This window comes from Apis laboriosa, unplaced genomic scaffold (assembly GCF_014066325.1).
Source record: "Apis laboriosa isolate Shangri-la unplaced genomic scaffold, ASM1406632v1 scaffold5213_cov150, whole genome shotgun sequence".
Lineage (NCBI taxonomy): Eukaryota > Metazoa > Arthropoda > Insecta > Hymenoptera > Apidae > Apis > Apis laboriosa.
The window spans coordinates 511,407-525,841 of NW_025223582.1; the positions used below are offsets into that span (position 1 = coordinate 511,407).

Here is a 14,435-nt window from a genome sequence, read left to right on the forward strand (position 1 = left end):
ATCACTGCCGACTGATCAGAAACTACAGACGTTGAAGTTTTTCTTTATATCTTTTTGTGTGAATATTTGATTAACAAACGCATAACCTGTTAAAATTATTATAAAAGATTTAGAGATTTGAAATTAAGTGTGTGGAAATTATACTATAATAATATAATCCGAAGATGCCACTCTTCGGTAAAAAAGATTCAAACAAGAAGATTAAAAAAGATGGAAAAGATGATAAATCGCCGTCTGTTGAGGACAAATACATCCTAAAGGAATTACTTGGAACGTATGTATATTATATATGTATATCGATACGGATTACATATCAAAAAATAATAGAATCATTTGCATGAGATTTTTATATTTATATTCTTTATATTATATTTAAATTAAATTTTAAGTAATCTTTTGATTAACATGATTAATTATAAATTTTATTAAATATTAATTTAATTAAACATTAGGTTTTATTAATAAACATTACATTTATCACTAAAATTTTAAAAAATTATAAAAATTATAAAAATTATAAAAAATTAATAAAACTATTTTTTTTTTTAATATTATCAAGATATTTATATACAAATTTTGAGCAGTTTATTTTTAATACTTATTTTTCATAAAAAATAGATTTATTTTGTGACATTTAATAATTATTAACATTTGATATAATTTAATTATTTTCATATGCATGTTTATATATAGGTCATATGCATATTTCTTATATAGGTAATTTTAAATTTTGTATATTTTATTTTACGTTTAAATTAGAGTTTAAATTATAAATATACAATAAAACAAGCAAGGCAATAGTGATTTATATTTGCTATATTTATAAAGAAAATTTAATTTTTAATTAACTTAATAATTTTTTTAATTAAATTAATTTGTGTTATTATATATTTTTTAATATTATTATAATATTATAAATAATATAATAAATATATAATATAATAAATATATTATATATTTTTAATATTTAGAAAAAAGAAAGTACTTTTAGTTATTTAAATTATATAAAATTCATTTTTATTTGCTCATAAATAATCTTTATAAATTTACATCACAGATTCATAGATTTAATCATAATATTACAAATTCACAATATTTAACATATGATATTATGACATATTCATTAAAAATCCTATTATTATATTAGAATTCTTTTATTATTATGATTTAATGATATGAACAAAGTTAATTATAATTAATTATAACTGAATAATAAATGTTATTATGTATATATTATTGTTATAATGTGCAATAATAAATAAAAATATAAATAATTGCATAAATCTTATTAATCTCATTATTGTTTATATTATGTGATACTTTAATTTATTTGTTCATATTTGTTTCTATAGAGGTGCTTTTTCTGAAGTACGTTTGGCAGAAAGTAAGGAAAAACCTGGACAAATGTTTGCTGTAAAAATCATTGATAAAAAAGCATTAAAAGGAAAAGAAGATTCTTTAGAAAATGAAATTAGAGTTTTACGAAGGTATATTTTTAATTTTCTTGAATAAATTTATTTAGTTTCTTTTCATTATTAATAATTTATATTATTTATAATTATATAATTATATAATAATTATATATTATTTATTTTATTTATAATTATATTTTTTTAGGTTAACACATCCTAATATTGTTCAGTTATTGGAAACATTTGAAGATAAACATAAAGTTTATTTAGTTATGGAATTGTAAGTAGTTAAATTAAATATAAATATTTATGAAATACTATTTTTCTAAATATTTATGAATTATTATTTATAAATATATATCTAATATTTTTTCTCTTACATTAGAGTTACTGGTGGAGAATTATTTGATAGAATTGTTGAAAAAGGTTCCTATACAGAGAAAGATGCCTCTGGTTTAATAAGACAAGTTTTAGAAGCTGTGGATTATATGCATGACCAAGGTGTAGTACATAGGGATCTTAAACCCGAGAATCTTTTATATTATAATCCAGATGAAGATAGTAAGATTATGATTAGTGATTTTGGTCTTTCAAAAATGGAAGATTCTGGTATTATGGCAACTGCTTGTGGTACCCCAGGATATGTTGGTATGATTTAATTTTATTAATTTCTACATATATAGAATAATATATAAGACATCTTTGGAGAGTGAATTCTATAAAAAGTACAATAATATACAAAAAATATTGAAAACTTATTTTATTAAGTTTCAAGTTATTAAATTATTAGCAATTTAACTATTTTATTTTATTTAATGCAAATTTAAATTACTTATAATTTAATAAATAAGTATATTAAATAAATTATTTAACTGATATTTTTTTTATATTTGTTTATTCTTATTTTGTTATATGTGTTTATTCTATTAAATCTATTTCTATTAGCAATTTAACTATTTTATTTTATTTAATGCAAATTTAAATTACTTATAATTTAATAAATAAGTATATTAAATAAATTATTTAACTGATATTTTTTTTATATTTGTGTTTATTCTAGTCTTTAAATTTCAAAAATGTTTCATAAATATATTAATATTCTATATAGATTTATTCATTATAGCATATTTGCAATATATTGAATCAATTGTTTTTCTTAAAAATAGTAAATTTTTAAAAAAAGTTTTTGACAGAAAAAGAAGTGCTTCTTACAGCAAATATGATAATATATACAATTTTTTTATTTGCAATGTTATTCAAGAAAGAAAAATAAATTTTTATTTTTTAAATGAAATATATAAAATTTCACATCAAGATAAATTTAAACATGTAATATATATATTATGATCTTCAAGGTTAGACAAAGTCAAAATTAATAAAAAAAAAACCGAATATTATATTTACTAATATTGTATTGATAAGGTCACTTCCATTGTCACATAAATAATATCTATTTTTAAGATAAGAATTTTCCTCATAATTGTAGATCTGTAAAAAGTGTTTTGGATGAAATATTCAATATATATTCAATATGTTTGGAATCTTTGAATATGAAATAAAATGATTTCCATGATTATCAAATTTATTATTATTAGATTTTTTTTGTGTATAATACATCTTTAAAAGATTTGTATTAGGTAATTTAATGTAATTCAAAATAAAAAAAGTATATTAATTCATAACCAGAACAACATTAGTAGAAAATATTGAGAGTAATTTATGGAACACAAAAATGCATTCTTATTAATAATTTCAAACACAATCAATATAGTATATTAGTAAATATAATATTAAGAAACATTTATTTATTTCATTTATTTCTTTTTTGATCTTCTGAATCTAATATGGAATATATTTGAATTCATTTTGCATAATTTTATAATATAAACAAATTTATATCATTTTATTTAAAAAATTGAAGTTTTTTATTTTTGTTTTTTGAATAACATTACAAATATATAAAACTCATTACATTATTACATTCACCATGAAAAATATTAAAATTTTTTTCTTTATTATTTTTTTTAAAAACATTATTTTCAAAAAAAACTATTTTAAAAATTTAATATATCACAAATATTTTATATATGATTTAATTTTTTTTACAAAATTTAAATATATATTTTTTTTATTTATAGCTCCAGAAGTCTTAGCACAAAAACCATATGGAAAAGCTGTGGATGTATGGAGTATAGGAGTCATTTCTTATATTTTATTATGCGGCTATCCGCCATTTTATGATGAAAACGATGCGAACCTGTTTGCACAAATTTTAAAAGGTAACAAAACTATTTTTAAAATCCAAATTTTTTTAGAATTTGAGAGGATTGTACTATGATTTCATTAGTACTATTTTTAAGCTTGACAAACACATGCAGCTATTCATTAACTTAAAATTTTCATTTTTAAGGTACTATTCTAGTTTTAGTATGCTGTTATATACATGCTAGTGTAGTAAGTAAATAATATTTCGTGTGTGTCCACAGCTTGTGGAAGTCATTAATTGTTTAATTTTCAAAAATTAAGATTAAAAATTTAATTCTATATTAGTATAATATCTGATAATAAAATAATATCTCTAAATAAAAAAATGAAAGTATAAAAATTTTATAGTCAATTATAAAAAACAAATTTATTTTATAAAATGAAATAAATAATATTTTTTCTAAATAAAGTAATTTATGCAAAAAGCAAGTAAATCATAATAAAATCATTTGTTCTATACCAAGAAGCTAACCAGACTGTTATAGGTGAATTTGAATTTGATTCACCGTACTGGGACGATATCAGTGACTCCGCAAAGGATTTTATTCACAAATTGATGTGCGTCAATGTCGAAGAACGTTATACTTGCAAACAAGCCCTTGCACATCCTTGGTAAGATCATTATTGTATTCAGATATCGTATATAACTTGTTTTATTAAAGTTATTATCTTTCCCATTAAAGTATTTGTAATATTTTGAACATGTTTAAATGTATTTTTAAATTTCAAATAGTTATATTTTTAAATTAAAATTAAGTAATGAAAATATTACAGGAAATAATTTGTATTATTAATAATAAAATAGGTATTGATTAAGTAAGTAAAAGAATTATATTAATCTCATTACACATTAATATGAATTTATTTTTTTATAAAATTAATTATTAAATTATATATGGATTGAATGTATGTAATAATAAAGTTCATTTTAAATTAAAAATAAAATTTTTTATAACTCTCATATTAAAATCTTTAATAATTTTTACATATAAATAAATATTTTAATATTATAAAAATGAATACAATACAAATAATTAATAAATATAACTAATAAAAAATAATAAAAAGGAATATATTTTATTTAATCATGTTTCGTATCTAATATAGTATCGTGAAATTGATATTTTTCAGGATATCCGGCAATGCAGCTAGCAATAAAAATATCCATGGTACTGTATCGGAACAACTTAAAAAAAATTTCGCCAAATCAAGGTGGAAGGTTAGTATGATTATATGATTATCAAGTTGCTGATTGTATGTGTTTGCTCGCCAGGCTCCGTAGGAAAGTCTTCCTCTTCTCTCATGGTTGCAGCAAGCCTATCACGCAGCCACGGTTATACGTCAAATGCAACGGTTGGCGCTCAACAGCGGTCAACAGCAACAGGGCCCAGGATCAACAGGCCCCTCCAGCGGCAATCTCATGCCATACCCCGATCAATCGCAATCCAACCCCAGTCATCAATCCAGATCAGTGGAGTCTCCAACCAATCACAATTGAAGGAAATACGCGAGTCACCCTTGTCAGTGTCAAGCTTGGTGGCCTCGAATCCTATTCCCATTCCAATCACTCCAAATTCACCATTATACTTACGCAACAAACGCTTCAAGCTGTGGGGTAGCACACGCACTGCTCTGTCTACTCTATTTCAAACGAATATATCGTATCTTAGAAAGCAAAGAAAGTATAAGAAAAGTTGAGTCATACTAAGTTTCTTCTAATGAGAAACTGTCGGACGACTAGTTATTTTCTTGCCGAATATTATTCTAATTCTGGTAAGAATTTGTATAGATTCCAGCTAACTTGCTTTATTGTGGTCTCCTGTGATATGGTTGCCACCGATTATATATATATTACAAAAGTACACATGAATGCTCATATACATAATTCCTTTCTCTCTCTCTCTTTCTCCTCCCCCTTCCTCCCTCCATCATACAGCCCGCGCGATATAAGGCGATTTTTTAAATTTTCTCGTTTTATCGCGCTTCTTAATTTTACAAGCTTTATTTCAAAATTCTAAATAGACCTATCTATGTTGATATGTATTCACAGTAAAATTAAATCCTATAGTTAATAGAGATTTTAAACAATGATGAAATATAAATATTGATCAAGCAAAAATATAGTTAATATCTTTAGATAAACTTAATGCTAATTGTGAAATTTTGTGACACAAGGAAAATTTTGCTCGATCAAATCTATTAAATATATATATAAAAGAAAAAAAAAAAAGAAGAAACAATGTGAACAGTACAACGACATGTTTTTATCTTTTATAAAATTTGATGTAATGAATAGTAGTTGTTTAGATGATTCTTTGCGATGTAAACATTTTACTATATTCTAGTTAAATATGTTTTAAATTTCACAAACCAATATGCAGTTTTTTGCCCGGTACTTTTTCGATAAATGGTACGATCGAATATAATATATATATTATTTAAAGTAGTTTTTCAAAAAACATAATACAAAAAAACAAACTAAATAAGCTTTTTATAAAATAGATTACAAGAAGAAAAAAATTCTTGCCATAAAATCATGTTGTGTAAGATCTGTGTAAGATCTGTGTAAAGTTTGATTTTATCGATATTTGTTTTTATGTTTTTTTATAATTAAAATTTATTTTATTTTACGATAAAGAAAATTATTTATATACAGTTATGTACAGTATGCTATATTGCAAAATATTATATATATATACATTATATACAGATATTCTGTTATGTATGTTTTATTACATAGTGATACTAGTAAAAATTTAAAAATTTCAGAACAGAAATGAATTAGGTTTAATATATGTATACATATATGTATATTACTCTGCTCATATTTTTATCAATATATTGCAGTGAAATTTAATGAGAAATGTATATAATTCATACACGATTCTTCAATCATCTCTTTGCAAGATGCAAATATAAAGAGCAAATATTATGTATAAATTATATATAAGATTGAATTTTTAATTTTTTATAATCTTTTTTAAGGGCAATTATATTTTTATATAATTCATATTTCGATTTAATTATATATTTTATCATTGTATTTCTATTTTATTAGAAATTAATATATTTTTTTATATAAAATAATATATAAAATGAAATTGATTTATCTTTGAACAAATAAAAAAAGCACAAATTTGAATATAATTGATTAAGAACTAATTATTTATATTCAAAAAATTATTTCGTTATTTGAATGTTATTAGTTAAAAACTAATGATTTTTTGCAAACGAATGTATATACTATTAATATACGTTATATTTCTTAATATAAGTATATAAATATTTTCGATATTTTATGTAATTTTATTAACAAATCAATATAAATATTTTCGTATTTAATATTTTCTTATAAAATATAGCGATTATATATTACACATTACAGTCGAATCTCTATTTGCGTTATTAATCTGTTTTTAAAAAATAGGCGAAATCGAATTAAATAAATATAGAATTAATTTTTTCAATAAAAATTGATTGAAAAAAAATAATCAGTTTTGAATCCAGGCAAATAAATAAAATTAAGCAAATTTAATTTTTATTGAAAAATAAATGACAAAAAATAAATCTTATAGTAAGAAATTTTTGATGAGTAATGGATTTTTGAACGAATACTTAAGCAAGCAAAAATATTTAAATATATTGAAACATTTTTTTGCTGAAAAAATGTAACGAATATTAGAATATTGTATATAAGATCTAAAAAAAAAAGATAATATATAATTAGCTATTTATATTTGTATCTTATAATCAAAAAGATTAACAAATCATATGTAGTACTCAATATTTGAATTATAACAGGTATTTTAAATTTTTTTAAATTTTGAAATTTTCAAAAATATTTTTAATATTATTTTATTTTTTTTAAATTACCATATATCATAATTTTAAGATAATGATGTTACTATAGTTTATTTCAATGATATATGAATATAAAAAAAAATAATAATTGATAATTTTTATTGAAATAAAAAATAAATTCCTTTCAATTGGAATGTGTCAAATAATAATTTTTCATAATAATGATTGATTTTAATTTATTTCAAAAATATTTTTAGGTTTCATTACTTTGATAAAAAATCCATTACATATTAATATGCGAAAAACTGTATTAATGATAATTCAGTATTTTCTCATGTTTTTTTGAAATAAATATAAATTATATTCACTGAATGTATAAAATTATGTATTACATAGAAAGAAAATTATTGCTATTTATCGAGCGGGCATTCCTTTTATCATAAATTACTCTTTCTCTTTAACTTTAAACAATAAATACGATAATCACTTTGAAATATCATATTAGATATCCGTCCGTGTACCGGGCACTATTTGTGTAGTTAATATTATATGAAAAAAAATTCGTGTTAATGCTACATAATAATTTTGAAATCGATAATAATTATATTAATTATAAGATATATATATTGTGCTAATAAAACAAAGAAAATATATATAAATTGATTTAGAATGACGCGTGCAATCGAATTTAAAATATATTCAATGATTATCATTTATTCTTCTCGAAATATTATAGTATATTAAAATTTCAATTAATAACAGGTTTTTCATTATAAAATAACGTACCATTCTAAAGTGCCTTGGATGACGCGATGATGGAATATCAAAAAAGAAAAATTAAAATATATTTCTGAAAAATTAGAACCATTTACTCTTTATTTAGTATCATATACTCTTTTAGGAAATTATTTTACTCAATTTATTTTTATTTAAAATAAAAATATTTAATAAAAAATAATAAAGTTTGCCAATAATAATTCTATAATTAAATCATGAAATTTTATTATAATCTTTATAACCAGCATCGCGTCATCTAATAAGAAAGGTTCGTTAATAAAAATTTTTTTACGCTAAATATTTATGCGTTATTGATGAGCTTGTAATTTAAAATCTTAGAAAGAAATTAAAAGAGCTTAGTTTGTATTTAAAACTAAAGAAAAAAAATGTTAAAATCGTGCCACATGAATAAACATATCGGCAGGAACATTATAAAATGTGATTATAAAAATAAGTTGATTTTAAATAGTGATGAAAAAACTTGTTATTGCAGTTTTATTCAATGAAAGAAAAAAACGCCAGACTGATAGAATGTATGAAATGCAAGAGAAAAAGAATGAAAGAAAAAAGAGAGCGAGGGAGGGAGAATGTTAAAATATTTTAATTGTTGCCTATAAATTAAGCGTAATTTACGCTTCTATATTTATTAATTGATTATAGGAATTACTTCTTCCTATTGTAACTTTTCTCATTGCACAAGCCTTGTAATTGTTATGCTTACATTTGTGGAAACGATTATTCAGATGTTTCATTGTTAAATTATATAATTAATACAAAAAATCAATGTTGTTAGAAAAATTAATGAAAAGAATTTATCAATCCTATACAGAAGATTTTAACATTCAGAATATATTAAATTAATTTACAGTGCCAATATATATTACACACATTATGCGTTAAAAGAATTATTGAGATTGCTAATTCTTCGAAAACATATAAAATATCTAATTTCTATAAATTAATACATATTACAATTAATATTTTCGAAAATAAAAAAAATTAAATTTTTATTAGATATTGTTTCACAAAACAGTTTTTTAAAAAACTGTTTTATAAATACGAAAAATATAAATATAAAAAAAATATTAATTTTTTAAATTTAATATATTAATTTTCTTAATTTCTTGATTATGGTGCTATACATGAAATATTCGATATTTTATGAAATATTGATGAATAAAAAATATATATATATATTTATAAAATTATACAAATATTAATATAAATATATATTTTTATTAGCTATCTTAACTTTTTCGATTATCACATTAATATAGTCATTTTTTTAAATGACACTAAGTTGCAAGATTATTAAAAATAAAACAAAAATCAGAAAATAAATTATTAACAAGTAATTACACTTTAATTTAATGCATATTTAATGATATTTTCATTTCGGACATGAAAACGAACATATAGTTGATATAAATGATAATAATAATAATGATAAACAAATTTACAAAATTGTGTCTCTGTGTACTTAAAATTAAGCTATCTTTTTTATACAAATTATTTTAAATGCATTAAAAATTATATATTTTAATTTATAATTTGTTAACTAATAAATGTTGTAACAATTTCAGTTTGCATATAATAAAGACAAAATAGAAATTTACAACATATAGTGGCTGCCTTTATAAAATATAAAATTATAGATCAATTCATGATTTATGTAATTATGATTTTTTTAAACCAATTTTAAAAATCAACTAATTTAGAGTAAGAATAGTTTAATAAATAAATACTTATTAAATAAGTTGCTAAAAAAAGTTTACATTACATAATATATAATTATTAATTTTTTTTCTTATTCTTTTAATTCATGACAATATATTCATGAAACTTTTACAATGTTTTAAATTATTTTACAATAATTACATGATTCATAGATACATATTAACAAATAATATTAATATTTATTAACTATTATTATGATATATAAAAAATTAAAAAATAATAAACTATAACTACAGAATACATTTACTATAAAATGTAATGTAAACTTTTGTACTAGATTATAATTCAATATAATCTAGTTTCTACTTATAGTTGATTTCAATAATGTTTAAAATTTGGCTTATCGGATTTGTTAATATCATATAGTAAAATATATAAATGACATATTAGATATATTGTATACACTTAATAACAAAATTATGGTTAAATTAACATTCGTAATTAAAATATGTGAATAAAAAGTTACAAAATATTTTTTCAAATTTTAAAAAATAGCAGCCACGAAAGATTAACGTTAATATTGATATACAATGCATATCAATATTGATATTGATATGCACATTATTATGCATCGTTAGTAATATCGCTTAGTAGATGCTAATTTTTTTTTTTTAAATAATAATATTTCATTGCTATTTTAATTTAGATTAATATCATTTTCTTTTGTTTGAATTATTTGAGTTATATTAAAGATGCCTAATATAATTGAAATAAGTGATGATAAAATATTATAAATAGAAAATATATTTGCATATTTTTATATATGTTATACTTTTGATAGTAATATCTGAAAATAAATTATTGGCCCCCTTCTAAGCAATTTATAAAATTAATGCTATCATTTAATTAAACAAAATATGTTTAAAATTTCATACAATTTATACATTTTGAATATTACATATTACCAAATGATATTATAAACGAAGCAATCTTAAGTTGTATCTCCATTGAAGTAATAATGAAGAATATTTTGTTGATATTTTATGTTTCTTGAAAAAATCGCTACTTATTACGAATATTTCTACAAATTTTTTCATATTTGCTGTTTTCAACAAATGTTTCTATTTGATAATAAAGATAAAAGAAAAATAGAAAATGATAACTTTTGGTAAGAGAAACAAATTCTTCTCTGGAGTATTTTCTAGTATATATGCTTTATCATAATGTATGATTCTGTTAATAAAAATGCAATTTTTTTTTTATAAAAATGTATATTAAAAAAGTATATCAATGAATAAGAATTTCCTATAGATAGAAATCGTTTTACAGATAATATTGTTGATCTATTTGTATTAATTTTTCATATAGGATCAATGAAGTATTTGAAATATATAAATATTCTTAATTTGTTTTGACTATATGAAATTTTAAAAATGTTGTTTATTTGTTAATAAATAATCATTATGTTTTAATTCATTTATAAGTTGCATGTTTCCAAATTTCTAAAATCTAAACTTTGTTAAATCCATAATTTTTCGTTTTTTTTTTTACTAAAACAACAATAAATGCTGTAGTTGCAAGATGCAAATTTTTTACTGATTTTATCTTTAGTAACAATAAATTGATTTAGGTATAGACAATTTGTTATTAGTAAAAAATAAATATAAAAAAAAAAATAGCCTTGAAATCAAAACAAAAGACGAATGTTTTTTAGATTATATAGCTTATATACAAAAGTTTCTATAAATAAATAGTTGTTATAAATATCTTGGTAGATGCAACAACAAGAAACAATAAAAAATTCCTTAATATTGCTTCAATGGATACATAACTTCATATTAAATTAGATATATATTTTATTCTTCATATGAATTTAACGCTTCCCGTAATTTATCTACAATTTTTTGATAAAAACTAATTTGCTCTGTGAGATGTGTTTTCATTGTTTGAGTTAAATAAATCTCTTGTTCTGTTTGAAAATGCATTTCTTCGGCGAGTAGAGCACGTGCAATTACATCTGTTCGATGAGACAGATCTCGTAATTGTTGCGGCTCCATTTTGTGTTCACTTACTAATTTTTCATAATCTTTTCGTTTTTGAACAGCAGTCTAAAAAAATTAATGAAAAAAAACAAAAAAGATTAAAATTTTTATTATTAGTAAAATTATATCAATAATAAAAAATAAAATTTTTCTTTATGTATACCTTATGTATACTAATTACATCTGGAAAACTATTGATAATTCCTTTATAAATATGAAATTTATCAGCAAGAGGTTCCCAATCAAATTTAGGTTGTTCTTCATATAACTTGCCTATATCATTATAAGCATCTCCTGTCACCTTTAATGCATAAGTTAATCTTCCTCGACTACTGTCATCTGCTTCCAATGCATGGCTTAATGCATTAAAACTTTGACCAATTTTCTGAAATTCTCTTTTATATAGAACTTGGTTTTTCTTTGTTTGATCAACAGCCATAGCCATAAAATTTTTAACTACTGGATCTAATCCACTTATAAATCTACTGAAAGTATCTGTTTGAATTTCTACTTTTATAACATCTAGAGTTGTTTCAGGACATTGGATAGCATTAAAATAATTTACACCTAACAATTCATCTTTTTCTGCTTGTCTTTTGCCAGCCTTCCATCTTTTCTCATCTGTACATGTTATAAAATGTTCCCAGACGCGACTACGTGCCAACACAGGATGTCTACAAACATAATCAACAAATTCCTGTAGTTGTGTGCGTCTATGTTCAATAAATTGTTCTTCATATCTTCCAGATATTTGTTTATCTGGTAATGGTGGAATAGGAATAAAACAATATTTTTCTTCCAAACGTTCATGTAACCAATCAAAATGTTTATATCTTCTTGAAACTTGAATATTGTTAAACTATAATGAAGAATTAATATTATTTGTATATTTTTCTATTAAAATAATATAAAATACAAAATTATATACCGTTGGTGTAAGTTGATAAACTATAAAACTCTTAAGACCCTTGAGTTTAGATTCTTTTTTGGGAGATGTAACTACACAACTATAAAGTTCTCCTCTTGAAACCCATCTATGACGTCCATTTTCACTTTCATCAATATATATTTTTTCACTTTCAGGAACATTTGCTACTTTCATTCCTAATAAAAAGCTATCTTCTCCAGATTTTATTAATGTAGAAAATTTATTGTTTTTCTTTGGTATATTAGGTATAGGTCTTTCAGGTATCACAGAATGAATAGTTTGTATAGAAACTAAATCTCCATAATCAACACTATGATGCTGTGATAATTGTAACATATGTTGCTGTTGTTGTTGTTGTTGTTGTTGAGGAATATATGCTTGTGTTTGACCAACTTCAGAATCATCATCCCAATCATCATCCCAATAATCTCCAGAACTCTGTTGAGATGATATCATGGCATCTAATACATAAAAGAATTTAAATATAATAATCAATATATCTAATTATAAATTTGTTATATATAATAAAGCAATAAGTATACTAGGAACAGATGTTGGAGTTTCAATAATTTGAACATATGCTGCTGGAAACAATCCAGATTTTCCATTCTGATTAAAACCTTCACACCATCCATCACCCACATTATCTCTCATAACAGATAATATTTCTCCTGCTGTAATAGACAACTCTGATGTTCCTGGTTCTCCTGTGAAATCGTATAGCGCTCTTACCTAAAAAAAAACATCGAGTAAAAATGCGGCAAAAATATATTCGAAAAAGAACAAAATTATTCGTCATTATCGCATAAAAGAATGAGTCATGATAGAAAGATGATAGAAAGAATTGATCAAACTATGCAATGACAAATTGATCATTTTTATCTTCATAACTTCTTTTTCTTAAAGTTTATATACCTGGTGGCCTTCCATTGTAAGTACATATACTAATAATAATTTCAAATTTTAATGACAAATTTTCCTTATTTCAAATTATTTAATTGCGCCCGGTCACATAACTACATTGATCTACTTAGCCATATGATTGACATTTACGTATTTGCGTTTTAACGTGTGTGCGATTCTGTGCCACATAAATGAAAAACTTAAACGATTGTACCACTAGTATCGCACATAATATTCTTTTAGTATAATGTACTTCTTAAATATAAAATCTGTATTGAGATCAAAAACAAATTCTAGACAAATAGAGATAAATAAATAAATGGAATATAATTCAATAAAAAAAATACAAAAAATTATTCTATAATTGGAGGTTAGATGTGAAACATAGAGTGCATGAAATTACAATCCCATACTGATTTCGAATCCGCCTCTATGAATTAACTCTTATATCACTTGTCCTGCATTATACTTTTGTCCAAGAATGTACATTTGAATAAACCAAAGTACCATTTATACAGTTACGAACATAAAATTAAAAAAGAAAACTATTATGTATTTTAAATTGTGAAACTTTATATAAATTCATTTTTAGATCATATATATGATTAAAAAAATAAAAATTAAATAGAA

The 14,435-nt window shown here is 21.7% G+C and overlaps 2 protein-coding genes across 4 annotated transcripts; one reads left to right on the forward strand and one right to left on the reverse strand.

Moving 5' to 3' along the window:
• Positions 1-135: 135 nt before the first annotated feature.
• Positions 136-6,321, forward strand: LOC122717501 (calcium/calmodulin-dependent protein kinase type 1). Of its 3 annotated transcripts, none has more exons than XM_043941634.1 (8): positions 136-274; positions 1,353-1,487; positions 1,618-1,692; positions 1,798-2,060; positions 3,551-3,691; positions 4,163-4,289; positions 4,809-4,846; positions 4,951-6,321. In XM_043941634.1, the coding sequence occupies exons 1-8, from the start codon at positions 165-167 to the stop codon at positions 5,373-5,375; spliced, it is 1,314 nt and encodes a 437-aa protein (XP_043797569.1). In that variant the 5' UTR covers positions 136-164; the 3' UTR covers positions 5,376-6,321. The 3 variants fall into 3 exon arrangements, with proteins under 3 accessions (XP_043797569.1, XP_043797570.1, XP_043797572.1); XM_043941635.1 differs by having other exon boundaries at positions 4,809-4,896; positions 4,990-5,310; XM_043941637.1 differs by lacking the exons at positions 4,163-4,289; positions 4,809-4,846; positions 4,951-6,321 and adding an exon at positions 3,823-4,156.
• Positions 6,322-11,461: 5,140 nt separating this feature from the next.
• On the reverse strand, positions 11,462-14,298 carry LOC122717493 (sorting nexin lst-4). The gene is made up of 5 exons (XM_043941608.1): positions 13,818-14,298; positions 13,445-13,634; positions 12,903-13,363; positions 12,138-12,833; positions 11,462-12,040 (listed from the first exon to the last, which is right to left on the reverse strand). The coding sequence occupies exons 1-5, from the start codon at positions 13,830-13,832 to the stop codon at positions 11,789-11,791; spliced, it is 1,614 nt and encodes a 537-aa protein (XP_043797543.1). The 5' UTR covers positions 13,833-14,298; the 3' UTR covers positions 11,462-11,788.
• Between the last annotated feature and the right edge of the window lie 137 nt (positions 14,299-14,435).

Excerpts from the sequence above, each read along its gene's own strand:
- LOC122717501 (XM_043941634.1), top strand. The coding sequence starts at position 165 with ATGCCACTCTTCGGTAAAAAAGATTCAAACAAGAAGATTAAAAAAGAT. Across the intron at positions 3,692-4,162 it reads GTTTGCACAAATTTTAAAAG|GTGAATTTGAATTTGATTCA; the intron begins GTAACAAAACTA and ends AGACTGTTATAG. Across the intron at positions 4,847-4,950 it reads TAGCAATAAAAATATCCATG|GCTCCGTAGGAAAGTCTTCC; the intron begins GTACTGTATCGG and ends TTTGCTCGCCAG.
- LOC122717493 (XM_043941608.1), bottom strand. Across the intron at positions 12,834-12,902 it reads TTTATCAACTTACACCAACG|TTTAACAATATTCAAGTTTC; the intron begins GTATATAATTTT and ends TCTTCATTATAG. Across the intron at positions 12,041-12,137 it reads ATGTAATTAGTATACATAAG|ACTGCTGTTCAAAAACGAAA; the intron begins GTATACATAAAG and ends TAATTTTTTTAG.